The sequence below is a fragment of the Pelodiscus sinensis genome, chromosome 11 (genome assembly GCF_049634645.1).
Source record: "Pelodiscus sinensis isolate JC-2024 chromosome 11, ASM4963464v1, whole genome shotgun sequence".
NCBI lineage: Eukaryota > Metazoa > Chordata > Testudines > Trionychidae > Pelodiscus > Pelodiscus sinensis.
In genome coordinates this window covers 12,012,144-12,028,273 of record NC_134721.1, presented here as the reverse complement: position 1 = coordinate 12,028,273, position 16,130 = coordinate 12,012,144, and the positions used below count along the sequence as shown (strand labels likewise).

At 41.7% G+C, this 16,130-nt stretch overlaps 1 protein-coding gene across 2 annotated transcripts in view; it reads left to right on the top strand.

Moving 5' to 3' along the window:
• The window catches only part of CNTN3 (contactin 3), a 274,591-nt gene that overhangs the window by 198,831 nt on the left and 59,630 nt on the right, over window positions 1-16,130 (top strand). For both annotated transcript variants that reach the window (XM_075938655.1, XM_006113828.4), the window contains exons 7-9: window positions 11,017-11,153; window positions 13,476-13,605; window positions 14,897-15,047. In XM_075938655.1, coding sequence (XP_075794770.1) covers window positions 11,017-11,153; window positions 13,476-13,605; window positions 14,897-15,047 — 418 coding nt within the window. The remainder of the gene's footprint in view (window positions 1-11,016; window positions 11,154-13,475; window positions 13,606-14,896; window positions 15,048-16,130) is intronic.

Below are 16,130 nucleotides of genomic sequence, written 5' to 3'. Positions count from 1 at the left end.
CTGGATAAGTGGAATTCTCTTCCCTGAGTTAACTCATAGAGACTGCAGCCACAAAATGAAGACCGGCAGACACCTAGAGCTAGTTAATGACTTGCCTGAGGGAGCAAGCTAATTAAATATCTGCAGCTAATTAAAGCCAGGGGGGTTCCTTTAAAAGGTTTCCCCCAGGTAAGGAGAGGGGGAAGACAAAGAGTGATGGACTGGAAGGAGGAAGTGCAGTACAGAAGTAGCTTTGTGTGTGTGAGAGAGCTGAAGAGTGGCTAGCGCAGGGGTGGGCAATTAAAAAGTAGCAGCCCACCAAGGCTAGTCCCTGGCAGGCCATGGCCACTATGTTTACCTGCATTTTTGCAGATATCAGCTGATCGCAGATCTCATTGGCTTCCCCACACCAACACAGAGACTTCCCTGAGAAGGGAGACCAGGACTATAGAGGAGTTTTCACCCAAAACCACGGACTACCCTGTGATGAGTATGGTTCAGTAAGCTGTGGACCTGGCCTCTTGTAAAGAGAAAGAGGCTACATAAAGGGCCACAGCAAGCCTGTGAGGCTAATACTATCCACCAGTAGCACAAGACCCATGGGGCACAGCCGGAACTTTGCCACGGTATATAAGGATAACAAAAGAAAGGGGATACTTGTGTAAATGAGGCTAATCAAGTCAGGGTGGAAGTGATTAGCCTCATTTTCACAAGTACCCACTTTCTTTTGTTGTCGTTATATATACCCATGCCTCTGTAAACTGCATTCCAGTTCACCTGATGAAGTGGGTTTTACTCATGAAAGTTTATGCCCTAATAAATCTGTTAGCCTCTAACATGCCATTGGACTCCTCATTGTTTTTGAAGATACAGACTAACACATCTTTCCCCTCTGAGACTTTCCTGTGTTACATCGGAACCCCTACAGGGCAGTGTGCCTAAATCAAAGAAAGTTTCTGCACAATTGAAGGGAAGACTCAGATGGGACAACAAAGAACTGTGTCCTGGCCTGCCTCTGACCTTAGAACCATAAAAGGATGAAAATGTTCACTGAAAAGTCTCTATCCACATGGGGTTTGAACTCTCTGAGTTAATGAGCATTTAGCTATGTGAGATATAATGGTACAAAAGTTGTACAAGTTGATTCATTTGTTCTGTATAGTAAAATCCACATCAAAGAATTAAATAGTCAGACCTGGTCTTTCCTACTTTGGTATTTGCTCTTTTGACATAGGTAGCAAGCCAACCAGTCTACATTTAGGAAAGAGTATTTATATAACTTTTTTTGACAGTTGGAAGATTCTGTTTGTAGATTAATACTGTTCTATAACTGAAGATGTTATCTTAATGTGACTCTAATATTTCCTTGTCACTGACTGTGATATCACAGCTCAGAAATCTTTTGGGTAAAGAAAAATTATCTTAAAGTATATGCAAATTAATCTTCTAGTAAATTCCTGTGTCAATTATTCTGGAGTTACTGAAGAAGTTATTCTGTGAATTACAAGGTGAGAAATTTAGGGAAAACTAATGCAATATATTAAGGATTTAGAAAAATCATCCATCTGCTGGAAAGCATGAGCTTTGGTAATATACAATTAGACTGTATGGCTCTAATGATAGTGGGATTTGGCTGATTTTTAAAGGTTTTAGGAGTCTGAGATTTCTGAATTACTTGTATGTGGTGAAATATGCATAGAACTAATAAAACATTTAATATGATTTGCCAAGGGGGACATTTCCCCTTTTCACACAGTCACCATAATATCCTGCCCTCTTTCCTCTTCAAGAAGTTTGATGATTTTAGTAATTATGGCCCTGATTCAGCAGAGCATTTAATCTTGGGCATGACTTTAAGCATGTGCTTAATTTTCATTGACAAATCAGATTTAGGGACGTGCTTGAAGTTAATCATATGCTTAGGTACTTTCTTGCATAAGGTTGGACTGGGGCTTAAAGTTAAGCATAGTCTAAGTGTTTGCTGTTTGTGGGACTATTTGATCTGTAAATACTATAAGACCTTTGGGGTGGTAACCGTATTTATTTTTTCTTGTTAAAAATGCCCCCCACACAGGACATTGAATAAACATGTAACAGGTGTTATCATTTGGTTCTTACCAGCTACTTTCAACACTTTTCTGAAGTTGTTAATTAACATTGATATCTAAAACAAATATTCTTGATTCTTTTATAATATAACTACGATTACTTTAATCCTTTTAATTATTTCTCTCCCGAATGAATTTAATTAGGGGATGATCCAACATCAAGTTATCTTATTTTTCTTTCCACAGTTCTAACATTTTAATATCTGTTTTCACTATGCTAGAGTATGTCTTCTAAACATGAAAAATTTATGACAGACATATCTCCAATTTATTATAATTTTCATGACCTAGATTGCCCTCTCGTTCAGTGCTGTATTCCTTAAAAATCAACTCGTTCCATAACAGATACAGGAAACTCAGTGAGGAAGTCATTGAAACACGTCCAGATGAAGAGGTGAAAAACATTACTTTTGTAGAGAATGGAGTAGAGATAAATAAGGTTATATCTAGACTGCAGGCTTCTTTCGGAAGAAGCTTTTCCAGAAGAGATCTTCCGGAAAAATTTCTTTCGAAAGAGAGTGTCCACACTGCAAAAGCACATTGAAAAAGCGATCTGCTTTTTTGAAAGATAGCATGCACATTGATTGGATTCTATCTCACATTTAAGTTGTGATTACTATGGATGGAGTGGCCACCAGGTCACCTGTGCTTTTTCTTGGAGGCCTCTTCTTTCAGAAAAAAAAACAACCCTCTTCCCCGTCCACACGTGCCTTTTTCCAAAAGAGCTCTTTCCGAAAAAAGCTTCTTCCTCATAGAAAGAGGATACCACTGTCAGAAAAAAACCCTACATTCTTTCGACTTTCTGTCAAAAGAACGCAATTGCAGTGTGGATATAAGTGTAGTTTTTCCAGAAAATTGGCCATTTTTCAAAAAAAAAAAAAAAAAAAACCACCTCTTCAGTGTAGTCATATCCTAAGAGGTGACAAGATAAAATTACCTACAATTAGTATAGATGTCTGTTTTACCTTGTGCAAAAAAAGTTGCAAAATAAAATTAGTAGCCAACAAAATGAAAAGTGATGAAAGGAAATATATTTTTGAACAGAGACTGAACTTACAGAACGTAACTGATCCTGCTATTATTGAGGCACATAGCTTAATGGAGAGGCAAAATTCCCTCCTTTTTCTGTTCTTGCTCCATAGAGCAGCTGAAAAACTATTCACCTGCTCTATAACAGAAATACATTCCTATAGTGCTGGCCAGCATGTCTGCAGCAAACCCAAAACTCTGTCCACTCCCTGACCACCGCTTAGGAGAGTAGTGGTTAAATAGTAGCCCCTTATTTCAGCTGCCCTGGCCCCAACATCTGGTAAGTATGAGGTAAAAGGTGGAATTGCCCCCTTCTGCAGGTGGATAGCTCAAGAGAGATGCAGCCCCCATATAAAGTATTAGTGTATAAATTACTGGTGTTTGGAGTCTTCAGTAATGTAAGCTACATTGAGATTGCAGCATCTTTGAAAATGGAGCAGTCAAATCACATACACACTAAAGGATTGTCAGACAACCTCAGTCTGTCTTGTTCCTAAAGATTTCTTCACGTTAATTACAAAAATAAATAAACAAATTAACATTGACGAGTTGCTGAGCTTGATCAACATGAAACTTAACATTACCTAATGATTTAATTGCTTTGTTATTGAGGCAGATTGTTAATCTTTTACTGTGCTAACCATTTTCCCAGTTATTTTACAAAGTTACAAAAAATAAGTCTGCTGGAGATACTGAAGACAGTTAGTGGGTGTTGGGGTGAGTTTTCAGTTACAGAGTATGGGCACCTCCAGGTAATAACTTCAAGCTCACATACGTTGCCCAAAGAAGCAAATTGATGCTTAGCCAATTAGTTTTATGTATAGAAATAAGCTTATTGCTTCCATAAGCATGTTGGCAATTCAACTGGAGAGTGATAGCTTGAGACTGGGGAAAAATATTGTCCTATTATCTAGAAAAACGGAAATTAATATGAATTTTTCCATTTTTGCCAAATGTCAGAAAGTAATAACAAAGGACACACAAGGGACAATCAACTCACCATGGGGCTCAAAGCCAACATTCTTGGAAAGAGAAGTCAGATACATTGCAAGTACATTTCAAGAGTGTCTCATTACTGTCATGTAGCAGATTCACCACTCTGATCATATGTAGATTGCAGTCGTGATCTTGATCTGTATATCACAAGTCCTAATAAAACCACCTATCACCTTCACAGTGATTGGTCTCTTCCTTGTGTTACTGAAAAACTCTTGTCTATTCCCACTTCTTTGACCAAAGGGGTTTCAGAGCTTGGTTTGCTCTCTGTGAAACCCCAGTTCCATGTACTAACATGGTAGTTTTGTAAACTAACCAGGCCTCCATCCAAAAGGTCACCGTAATCTTTCTTCAGTAATAGGATATGGTCTTTGTTGTCCTTCTAGATTAATCCAAACATCCTAAAAAAGTGAAATACATGAGTTAATGCAAACAGGGCTGAAAGAAGAGCAAATATGCTTGTAGCCAAGATAGTCATATTCTCACTGTAAAAAAAAATAATAATAATGATTTGGGGGAGGAGAAATCCTATTCATCATATGAAGAAGAACGTAGAATTACTACTGCCATGGTCTTCCATCCATTCTTTCTCATCTCTGTGGAGTTGACACCCGCACATCTGCTAGTGCACCATTTGTTGGAAGGGTATTCTGCAAAAGAGTATCTCAGAAATCCTTACAGTCGTATTTGGGTAGATTGGATCCTCTCAGCCAGCAAGTAGAACAAAAGGTTTATTGGTTGATGGGTCACAGCATAGCACAGGATCAATGTTAACACAGGGACCAAGAGCAGCCAGTATTATTCCTCTCAGGGAGAAAGAGTCCCAGGTCCTTCTCCCCCCTTTCCTGCTCATAAGCCTCTTCTCCCATCCTAACCAAGTTGAGACTGACCGTTCCCCCAGGCCCTAGTTCCCAGCCTGGTATCAGCCTGGCCTCCCCTTTGTCTCCCTTCCCGAGCAGGAGTTGTTATTTCCTAGGCCTGGCCCTCGGGTGTAAGGGTGGCCAAATACACTTCTGTAGTGAGTCATCCCCCCACTCCTCCAGACAGTATTGCAGCTCCCAGGACAGTAGGAACCACACACAGCACACAAAGCAAAACAGCAGTACAATCCCCACTGCGTCACAATTGTGCTTTTCAGCTGGCATAGATTTAGTATTTTTTCAGCTCTAGAAGCTATTGTTCTAGAAAGTTCTTCCTAAGTTCATCCTGAGTCCAGTCTCAGAGTGAAGGTCTGGTCTGCTTCCAGTAGCCATGGAGACAGAAAACACACCAGTGTGAAAACTGATGCCAGGGCTGTCGTTAGGATTTATGGGGCCCTGAGGGCAGCCAACAAGGGAGCAATTTTTAAAGCTGTGATTTTATACTCTTGAGTAACACCCTCATGAAATATTCTTAAAGCAAATTTTAAATAAAGGTCTTGTAGACCAGTGGTCCCCAACGCGGTGCCCGCGGGCACCATGGCACCTGCCGGGGCATTTATGTGTGCCCACCTAGTCGGGGTCACGATGTGGGATAGCCAGGGAGGATGGGCCGGGGGAGGAGGCTGCATGCACTGCGGTGCCGAACTTGCACCATGAAAAGGCGTGGGGAAGCGGGAGAACCTGCCGGGGAGCACGGTGGGGTTGCCGCGGGAGCAGGGCGGCCAGTCGGGAGGGGGGAAATGGCCGCAGTGGGGGGTCTGGCGCAGGTGCCGGGTGACGCAGCATGGGGCCGGCCGGCCGGGCGACGCAACGAGATGACGTCACCCACCGGTGCGGCACCCGTCACACAAAAAAGTTGGGAACCACTGTTGTAGCCTAACAGTAAATTCAGAAACAAACAGTCTATACCTGGGGTTGGCAAAGGCCTGTAAAATGGCTTCATTACCACTTGCATGGCTCTTTCACAGATTCAGTGTTCTGTTAATAGCTCCGGCAGGCTTTTTCACTTTTAAGTTAACTAGATCCTCTCTGGAAGAAGCAGAGCCATAGGCCAGGGATAGCAAGAGGCAGGTAGGTGGACATTTAAGACCCAGAGGTGCCCTTAATTTTCAGGTGTCCTATACAGCTCCATATTCTGTGTATCGGTAAGGATGTGGAGTGTCCTTGAATGAAAATCACAGATAAGGCAGAATTTTTCCTTTCTCGGGAATACAGCAAATGATGAACTTTACAGCTATAAGTATCAAAGAACTGGGCTACTTTTGAATCTGCTTTGTAGTACTCTCAAATGAGGTAACACAGCAGATGTGAAATATTGCACATCTATCGAGCCGTCAATAATGCAAGTACTGTTGCCTGTTTTGCATAAATATTTAGGGACGCATAATGCAAGAACCATGTAGATATCCATGCTCAAGCTTTCAGCCCCCTTGAAACGTGGAGGACACACCCTACAAAGATAGTGTAAGAAGTTTTATCATAAGCTCTTTCCTTAACTTCAGTTTAATAATTTAATTTTTGTCATGTAAATAAATATGGGGATAATGAGAGAAGTTTGCATGAAACAGGGAGGAATTTGTGTTGTACTTGAGGGCTGCCTTGATAGAGGGGACAGTTGAAAGTGTGTTCTTCAGTAAAAGCTTGCCAATGGAATGGCGCGGAGACAGAAGCTGCATATCTTGTTTCTGTCCCATTCCCAATAGAAGCTCTCCCTTGGACTCCCCAGGAATCTCATTGCTTAAAATCACTATTCACTGTTCCTGTCGCAACTCTTGGGCTTTTCACCTGGAAAACTCCTTACTTCAAGGGGCTCAGGTAGCATCACATGATCCTAAAAGATAGTGTGGCTATTAACTCTTGTTTGCACAGCTAGTCTGCAAAACAAGCGAACCTCAGAAAAATTTCATAGAGAATGGGACAAAAGAGGTGGTTTAAACTACATAATCTTGTTAATGACGGCAAGATGTGTACTGTATGGTTAATTTTAACTCTTTACATAAACTAGGGGGCTGTGCTCTCTCTCTGCAGGTAGGTGTCTGCTGGGAGGAAGGGGGCAGAGTGTCTGGCCTGGGGGAGGGGGAAGGAGCAGGAGCAGGCTGAAGGTAGGTGTTTGGCCAGGAGGAAGGAGGAAAGAACAGGGGAGGCAGCAGGCTGGGGGTATGTGTCTGGCCAGGAGGGAGGGGGCAAGAGCAGGGGAGAGTGCGGGAGCAGGTCTCTGGCTGGGGAGGTTAGGGGTAGGAGCAGCCTGAGGGTGCAGGGTCCCAGCAGGGTGTTGAGTGAGAGGGCTGGAGGTGTGGGGTCCCAGGTAGAAGGGGGAGAGCCCCCCCCCCAGGAGCATCAGGGAGAGAGGAGGGCATGTGACTCTCCACCCTCCCGCCATGAGGGGGAAGGGCACGGACTTCCGGACCCATGGCACCGGGGATGGGGGGGCAGGGAGGGAGGAGGCAGTGGACAGCATGACATGATGATGTCACTCTGTCAACCCTCAGGGGTAAAAAATTATAGAGATTGTATTTTTAAAATATAATGTTAGTGTCTGTTTGCATAACGTTATATTATTTAATTATTTGTAATAAGTCCAGTGTAATACACTGTGACAACATCTTTTGAGAAATATAGACCTGAATCTATATTACATTAATGAAATGGATGAATTGGTTTATATAAAGAGAATACTTGGTCTGACCAATATCCTCTCTTCTGACTGAGGCCAAAGCCAGGTGCCCCAGAGGGAATGAACTGAACAGGTAATGATCAAGTGATGCATCTCCTGTTGCCCACTCCCAGCTTCTGAAAAACAGGCTAGGGATAGCGTTCCTGCCCACCCTGTCTAATAGCCATTTATGGACCTATCCTCTTTGTATTTATCTAGTTCTTTTTTAAACCCTGAAACAGTCTTGGCCTTCACAACATCCTCTGGCAAAGAGTTTGTTTTAAACCTGTTACCCATTAATTTCATTTGAGGACCCCTAGTTCTTGTGTTATGGGAAAGAGTAAATAATTCTCCTTTATTCACTTTTTCCAAACCAGTCATGATTTTTATACCTCTATCATATTCCCCCCTCCCCTGCCTTAGTTGACTGTCTGCACACAGTATCCAAGATGTGGGTGTACCAAGGATTTATATAGAGCAGTGTTTCCCAAATGGTACTCCGTGGAACCCCAGAATTCCGCGAAGTGAAGATAAGGGTTCCGTGAGAATTCCAGTACAACCTAAATTATTGTAATGGAATTTTCATTCATTTATGAATTTTATTGAAAACAGTTTTCATTTGTGTTTGCCACGATAAGTGTTCCTGTGTAATGCCAACTTAGCCAGACAATGGGGACGAAGATGTCACTACTCAGTGCTGTGCACAAAGTTAGTCAGGGGTTCCACGCAGTCAGGGGTTCCGCAAAATTATTTTGAGTTCAAAAGGGTTCCAAATTTATTTAGCCAAATAAAATTCGGAAACACTGATATAGAGGCAATAAGATGTTGTTTATCTTATTCTCTTTCCCTCTTTTTTAATGATTCCTAGCATTCAGTTTGCTTTGAACATTTTTCCATTTGCTGATATTTCATCTCAGTGTAAGATTTTTTTTCACCAAAAAACCTGAAATATTTCATAGGAAGTGATTTCTATTTTCAAGCCAGCTGTACTCAAAAGCGATGTTCCCTTTATTTTTTTCCATTCGTGTGCGGAAATTTTGTTACATGTTACTGCTACCATTCTCCCAGCTATGGGTGCTCAGCTAAGCAGTGGGGTGGCCTCCCAAGCTTACAGGGAATGCTTTCAGACTCCACTGCCAGCCCTAACCATTCCCCTGCCATCACACCAATTCTGCTCTCTCCCCCTGCTGGGTTCCAGCCCTCCTACCGCTGTCTCCCTCTCTCCCTCCGGCCAACTCCATTCCTGGAGGACAGCACCCAAGGCACTGGACCGACCCTTGTCCTAGCTTCGGCTGGACTCACCTCTGCTGCTAGACTCCCTGCCAGCCTCCACTCCCACCTACTGGGGCTCTCTGGTCCCGCAACATCCAAGGTCCTGCCGAACCTGAGATGTTGCTGCACCTGATAGTCCTGGACCAGAGGGGTTTAACCTGTATTAAGATGTTACTATCTTGAGCAATGTTCTTTTCATAGCATTCCTGGTGTGGCTGTTCATCTGACCCTTTTCATATTTACCATCATTATATTTTGCTGAGGAATGCAGTAATCATGGGTTTTCTACTGGTCTGGGTTAACAAGTTAATACTGACCCCTCTTTATATTTTCTATGTAAGGTTTCCAGAAAAAGGTGTGAGGTACTTCATTGTTTGCATGCAGCAGTCATACAATAGGAGGGAGTACATTAAGAAGTTAAAAAAGAAAGTACTTTTGATTTATCACTGATATCCATCTTCCAATGGTAAATTACTTATCCTCTTCTTTTTAACAGTCAATCAATGCCAGACTGGACAAATATTTAGTGTACTAATTTTTGTAAACTCAGATTCTTGCAGAATATCATAAGAAGTAGAATCAAATTCTAGGAAGCCTTTTTTCCAGAAAAAAATAGCAATTACAGAAAATCCAGTAAATCATCAAGTGATGGTTTTGAGCCCTGGCAATCTTATTTTAGCTATCTTTCATCTGGGTGTTGCAAATGTAAAGTTCAGGGTTTGTCTGTTATGAGAGAAATAGCATATATGAGAATACAGACTTTAATTATTTCCTCTTCAAATGGAATTCATATTAATAACTTGTCAAGTGACTTTCTGCTTTTCAGTGAACAGCTGCCAACGGGCCAGGTTATTATTGCCTTTTACCCAGATAGCTGGTAACTGCCAGTTCCCAGTTTCCCTTGTATGCAAAGAAAAGGTCTGACCGCTGCCATATGAGATCTAAATTTATTTCAGGAAATGCTGATGAGGGTGCAGTGTGAATGTTTCCTTTCTTTTATTACATAATTGGGTTTTTTTATGGTCCTTTTTAAGGATGCCTTCTGGATGGCATGCCATATATCACCCAGGACCATTTACCGCAGGGCTTTAGGGTAGGAATTTCCTCACAATTTGCCTTGTGTTTTTCCAGGTCTTGATATTTTTGGGGTTCACATACTATCAATTGATATTTCATGGGACTACTTGGTATAAGCAAGACTTTCCAAAGTGATATTAAGCACAAAGCTTGACCACTTCACTATAGGTGGGCCATGTTGTCCAGATCACAATGCCCACCTGAGGGCTGCAGGTTGAGGTAAACTACAGGTTGAACATCTCTAGTCCAGCACCCTTGGGACCTGACTGGCGCTGAACCAGAGAATTTACTGGACCACAGGAGGTCAGTATTGTTCAACAGCATTATCAACACTTCCACTGCTTACTGAACTCTTAGAAGACATTTAGGGGTAAATTAGAGCTAAATAGCAGCATAGAACATTGAGAGGCAGAACTGGTGACTTTAAACAAACTTTATGGGACCATGGGAAACTTGGCCACGACCATGATAAGTGGACACCCAGATATCTAAAATCATGCCAGACCACAAATGGTGTCAGACCAGAGAATGCCAGACTAGAGAGTTTTAACATGTACTTAAATATTACTAAACTAAATTAAAAATTAAACCATACTTTATCAAACTGAAGTAATGCTGTTAGACAATGGTTCAGCAAATTCTCTGGTTCGGCACCAGTCAGGTTCCAAGGGTGCTGGACTAGATGAATTCAGCCTGTACTTAGTGATATATTTAGCCTTAGTGATAGATTTTCTTGATTTTTTTTTTTTTTTTTTTACTTTTTCTTTTTAGTTTTTATCATCTTTAATTTAATTTATTAATAAAGCTCATGGAGTTATATTTCTTTCAATACGCAATGAAAGTGAGAACCATGGAGAATCTTTGCGCACCAACTGATCTAACTAGGAACCTAATCCATTCTCTCTAAGTTAACTCTTTTGTTCTCACACTGAACAATATTTTCAATCTGTTTTGGCTTTCTTGTTTTGTATTTCTTATGTAGCAAAACCTCACTGGGTCCAGATTATAAAAGATATTGAAGCCGCAGTGGAGGACAGTTTATACTGGGAATGTAGGGCGAGTGGGAAACCCAAACCATCCTACAGGTGGACAAAGAATGGAAACACTCTAGCACTAGAGGTAAAGTGGGTTTTTCCTTTGTCCTTTTTTTTTTTTTTTTAAGTAAAGTCATGTGAAATAAGGATCCCTACATATTAACTGCTTAGAGATAACTGAAGTCCATGGAATTGACCACTCCAGAGAAGCCTTTGAGATGACTCATGATAGACTTATATCTTACTTGCTGGTGTAGCTTTCTATAAAATAGTACCGTATTTTCCGGCGTATAAGACTACTTTTGATGTTAAAAAACATCCCCCCAAAATCGGGGGTTGTCTTATACGCCGGTATGCGGCTTTGCAAAGCCTCGGGGGAAGCTCAGCTCAGGCGCACCTGGGATGCCCCGCCGCCGGCTTCCCCCGAGGCTTTGCAAAGCCGCGGAGGGGCTCCGGCGGCGGGGCAGCCCAGGCGTGCCGGGGCTGTCCCGCTGCCGGGGCGTCCTCAGAGGCTTTGCTCCCAGTGTCCCTGGTCTGCTGGGGACCATCTCCAGCAGACCAGGGACACCGGGAGCAAAGGAGGCGGAGGGGTGCTGGGGTATAAGACGAAACCCTATCTTTTAACTAAAAAAATAGGGGGTCGTCTTATACGCCCAGTCGCCTTATACACCGGAAAATACGGTAGCTTAGTATTTGCATCACCAAGAGAGGAAACTGTTATACTGCAGACACATTGGAGGGGTAAACCATCATAGTGATTTAGCATCACTTTGCTGCATTGGGCAAACTAGTCTCTGAGGTAATTTGCTTTTTTTACTAAAAGTTTCTTCTATCATTTAGGGCCTCCCCAGACACAGTTCCCTTCCTTCCTTGAGAAGCATTTGGGACTGTTTTTTCTCCTGTTCCTCCTTTTTAGCAGAGGTTTTGAAACAGAGCATTTTATCAGCAGCCGTTAAAGCAAAACTCCTTTATTTTTTCTCTTTATAATATCACCCTTTTTCGTCAGCTCACTTTATAGATACATTGCTTCCTATCCCAGCTCAGGCACCTTTTTGAAAGAAGTGGTTTTACTGGGCAGCGGAGGTTCATATCCTTGAATGTTAGAACTCATTTATCTAAATGTTTTATATGTTACTTTTTTGTTCCATGCCAATTTGTGTAGTATTCCATTTGGCCTTATCAAAGCATATCAAGTGAAAACTATAATAAGGTGAAGTGCCATTATCAGTTACACATATTTGGATTTGTAGTTCAGGTTGAGGCATTTTTAGATGATATTTCAGTTTCCAGGGACTCGTACAGGTATTGCATTTAGTTCAAAATTATTGTAAATTGACGAAGTTAGAGTTCATTCCAGATGTTCAGTGATGCCAACTCACATGACTTATCACAGGTTCCATGATATTTGGTATGTTTCTTAGAGTCCAGCTCTTGGAGTTAAGTGATGAGCTAAGAATCTCCGCTTTTTAGTAAGTTTTGAATCTTTATGATTATAGAGAAAATGTAAGTCTTTACGGACTCAGACTAATGAAAAAGAGCTTCGAAGTATTTGTTTTGTTAAAAAAACTTGATTTGAGGAGCCTATGTCAGAATTTTTGAGTTCTTGCCATTGGCAGTAGTACATTTCCCTAGTCATAATCACAAGTGAGAAAGTAAAGATCTATACCTGGATTTCCTTAGTGTGTGGGGAGGATTTGGTGTCCGATTCAGGCCTTTCTTTCTTACATGGCACCATGAAGCCCTGTTTGTCTTATTAAAGCCATTACTGCATCATTCCCAAAATATGGAGTTCACCTCTGTAGCAGAGAGAATATGCTCTACATTGGTGGTTCCTAACCTGCAACATTTTATTTGCATATTAATTATGCAAATAATGAGTATGCAAATAAGATATAACTGGTCTGCCAAAAGCCCTGGCCCCCAGACACCCCCAGTGGCAGCACTAGAGCCCTCCACCACTCCCCAACACCAGCCACTGATCTCAGAGCCCCCTGCACCCAACCTCCTCCTTCCCCCCTTACCCCCCCGCATCCCTGGTGCCAGCCTCCTGCCCTCAGAGTCCCCTGCTCAGCTCTCCTGATGTGCAGCAAACCCTTCTTCCTCAGCTAGGTGGAGACCCCGCCCCTGCCTGGCACTGTTTGGTTGAGAGGCGGGGCAGGATACGCCTCTCCCAGGAGCCGTGGTGGGAGAGGAGGCACTTGGCAATGTTCCCCAGCCATGGCCCCCAGAGCCGCTGCGGCCTGGCCGCCAGCAGTTCGCTGCCCACTGCTGGTCTGCAGACTGGCAGTTAGGAATCTCTGCTCTACATAAGTCCCACTTAGGACTGCATAATGGGACTTATGCAAACTCCTTTTATTTATTTCCTGCAGAACTGAATGTATATTGAAGTGTTTTTCTTAATATCCAGGGAAGGATCCAAACTGAAGGTGGTGCACTTATAATAACCAATCTAAATCTGACAGATTCTGGCATATACCAGTGCGTAGCTGAAAACAAACATGGAGTGATATATTCCAGTGCAGAACTCAGGGTTGTAGGTAAGATTCATTTTCCTTTCTGTGAGGTGAGAGGGAGGTAATAACTTTTAGCTATCACTGCGGCAGCTAGTAACATTCACATGATCTCAAAGTTTTGACCCACTCAGATGTTTTCCTCAAAATAAACATTTTTATCGCAGCAAACAACTTTTTATTCACAATGTGGAGGCGTTGATTCACCTGCTTCTAGAGGATTTGCTAGAAATAGCCACGGTATTTACAGTCCCATCATTCACTGCTTGAAAATGAGGACACGGAGATAAATTATTAATTGGGGGGACAGCAGAGACAAAAGGCTGGGATGCAAGCCCAAAGATTAAAACTAATCACACAACCTGGAAGCCACATTGGCTCAGCACATTCATCAGTAGCACTCACCTTCTGCATCCTCACTCCAGCATTCCCTGGAGAGAAATGTCATTTAAAGGTAGTAAACTGGTTGTGTGCGCTATTTTCCTTGATCATCAGGATAAGGGTCTGTCATTTTATGGGTTAGGTGAGGTGTGCTCATTTTTAAAACCAATGACAATCAGTTGCTAGAATGAAGCACTCTACTTGCAAAGTGCTGTGAATTCAAATGCTTTCAGGCTTTTTACATGCAAGGCTGGGGAGTCTGATTTGGAACATTAATTGGAATGAGGCCTATGTAAAAAGGTATGTTTTCTGAAAACAAACTAGTTCCCTTCCAGTGATAAGGTTCCAAGTCAATTGTTGATCCATTAACCCGGCTTAGATCTCCTAAAAATTGGATTTCTATAGTATTGTTCTATGTCATGCCTATTTATTGAACTGTTAATACTGCATGTACTACAGTCCAAATGATTTCATAACCCTGAGGCTCAGACTAATGATCTGACACAGGACAAGGAATCAGGAAATTCTGTGAGTTCTAATACATGTCCTAGTGATAAGTCCAAATGGTCTTGGGCAAATGAGTTCATCCCAGATTCATCAAAGCTCTTGAACATATACTTAAAGTTATACATGTGCTTAAGCACGACCAATTTCAGTGGAACTTAACCATATGTTTAAGTCCCAGTCAAGTCAGTAGGACCTCATGCCCATGCTTAAACTCAGTATGTGCTTAAGTGCTTTGCAGAATCCAGACTTTTGCTTTTGTGTCCCTCAAGTTATAAGAGAGAGAAATAATATTTCCCTTAGCAGAGGACTGTTAATTAACGTTTGTAAATACAGTTGGAAGCTGAGATGTGCCATCTCAATGCTTAGTAATAGCATCATTAATATAATGTCAACCAGCTTTATTTCACTGCTAACATTCCCTCTGTTTTAGCTTCTGCACCAGATTTCTCTAAGAACCCAATGAAGAAATTGATTCAGGTTCAGATCGGCAGCACAGTAGATTTTGAGTGCAAGCCAAAAGCTTCCCCAAAGGCAGTTTGCTCTTGGAAGAAGAGAAGCGAGCTGCTGCAGGAAAATGAAAGGTATTATATCAATAAGGGCATATTTGTTTTAATCTTATTAAAAGATTTTGTGTTTATAATCTGCATATTCCTTTTTAAGTACAACTATGCAATGGTATCACTTTCAAATCCAAAGAGCAAAATCTTATCTAAAATGTTCATAATTCTTTTCATAATTGATAACAGTATTCACCTTTCATATAGACTTTATACCAGATATACTGCCATTCTATCTAAGGATAATCTGCTCTGACACACAAGCATACAGCTTTCATTGAAGTTAGTGGGCCAACTTCTGTTCCTGTATTTCACAGAAGAATTGGAGAGCAGCCTTTTACCCGGAGGAGTGGCATCTTGGCAAGTCTATTTGAGACATGGCCCTGGTTTACACTAGGAAGTTATTTTGAAATAACTCCCCTTATTTCAAAATAACAAGTGGAGTGTCCACACTACCAAGCCCGTTATTTTGAAATAATGGGCTGGTTATTTCGAAATAATCACTCCTGCTTTCCACAAGGAATAATGCTTATTTTGAAATAGATGCTTAGAAATAGTGGTAGTGTGGACGCTCCACTGCTGCTCTTTCAAAATAACTACTTCCCAGAGTCAGTCAAAGTAATTACTCCCCAGTGCTTCCTGGTGCTCTAAGTCAAGGCAGTGCATCCACATTAAGGGAGCTTGTCTTAAACTAATGTTGAGCTTCCCTGTAATGTGGACACACTATTTTGCAATAGTTATTTTGGGAGTTTTTATTTCAAAATAAGTGATTTCAAAATAATTTCCTAGTGTAGACATGCCCTTGGAAATGCACTATAACAACAAAACCTGTAACATGATATGCAACTACTTGGCCTTGCAAAATCCTTTAACCAAAATCCCTCAGATGTGGTGGTTAAGAAAAGGGGTTTGGGATGAGAAATTTAAAGTAGTGTCACAGAATTTGGCACAGAAATGAAAAACAGAACAGGAGTAAATGGTGCATTTTTACCATAGCAAAAGGTTAAGAGTAGGATGGCCGGGGGTGCTGCATGAAGACTGCAGTCATTTAATATATTGATTAATGATCTGGAAAAGGGAGAGACCAGTATGGTCCAAAATTAGGTT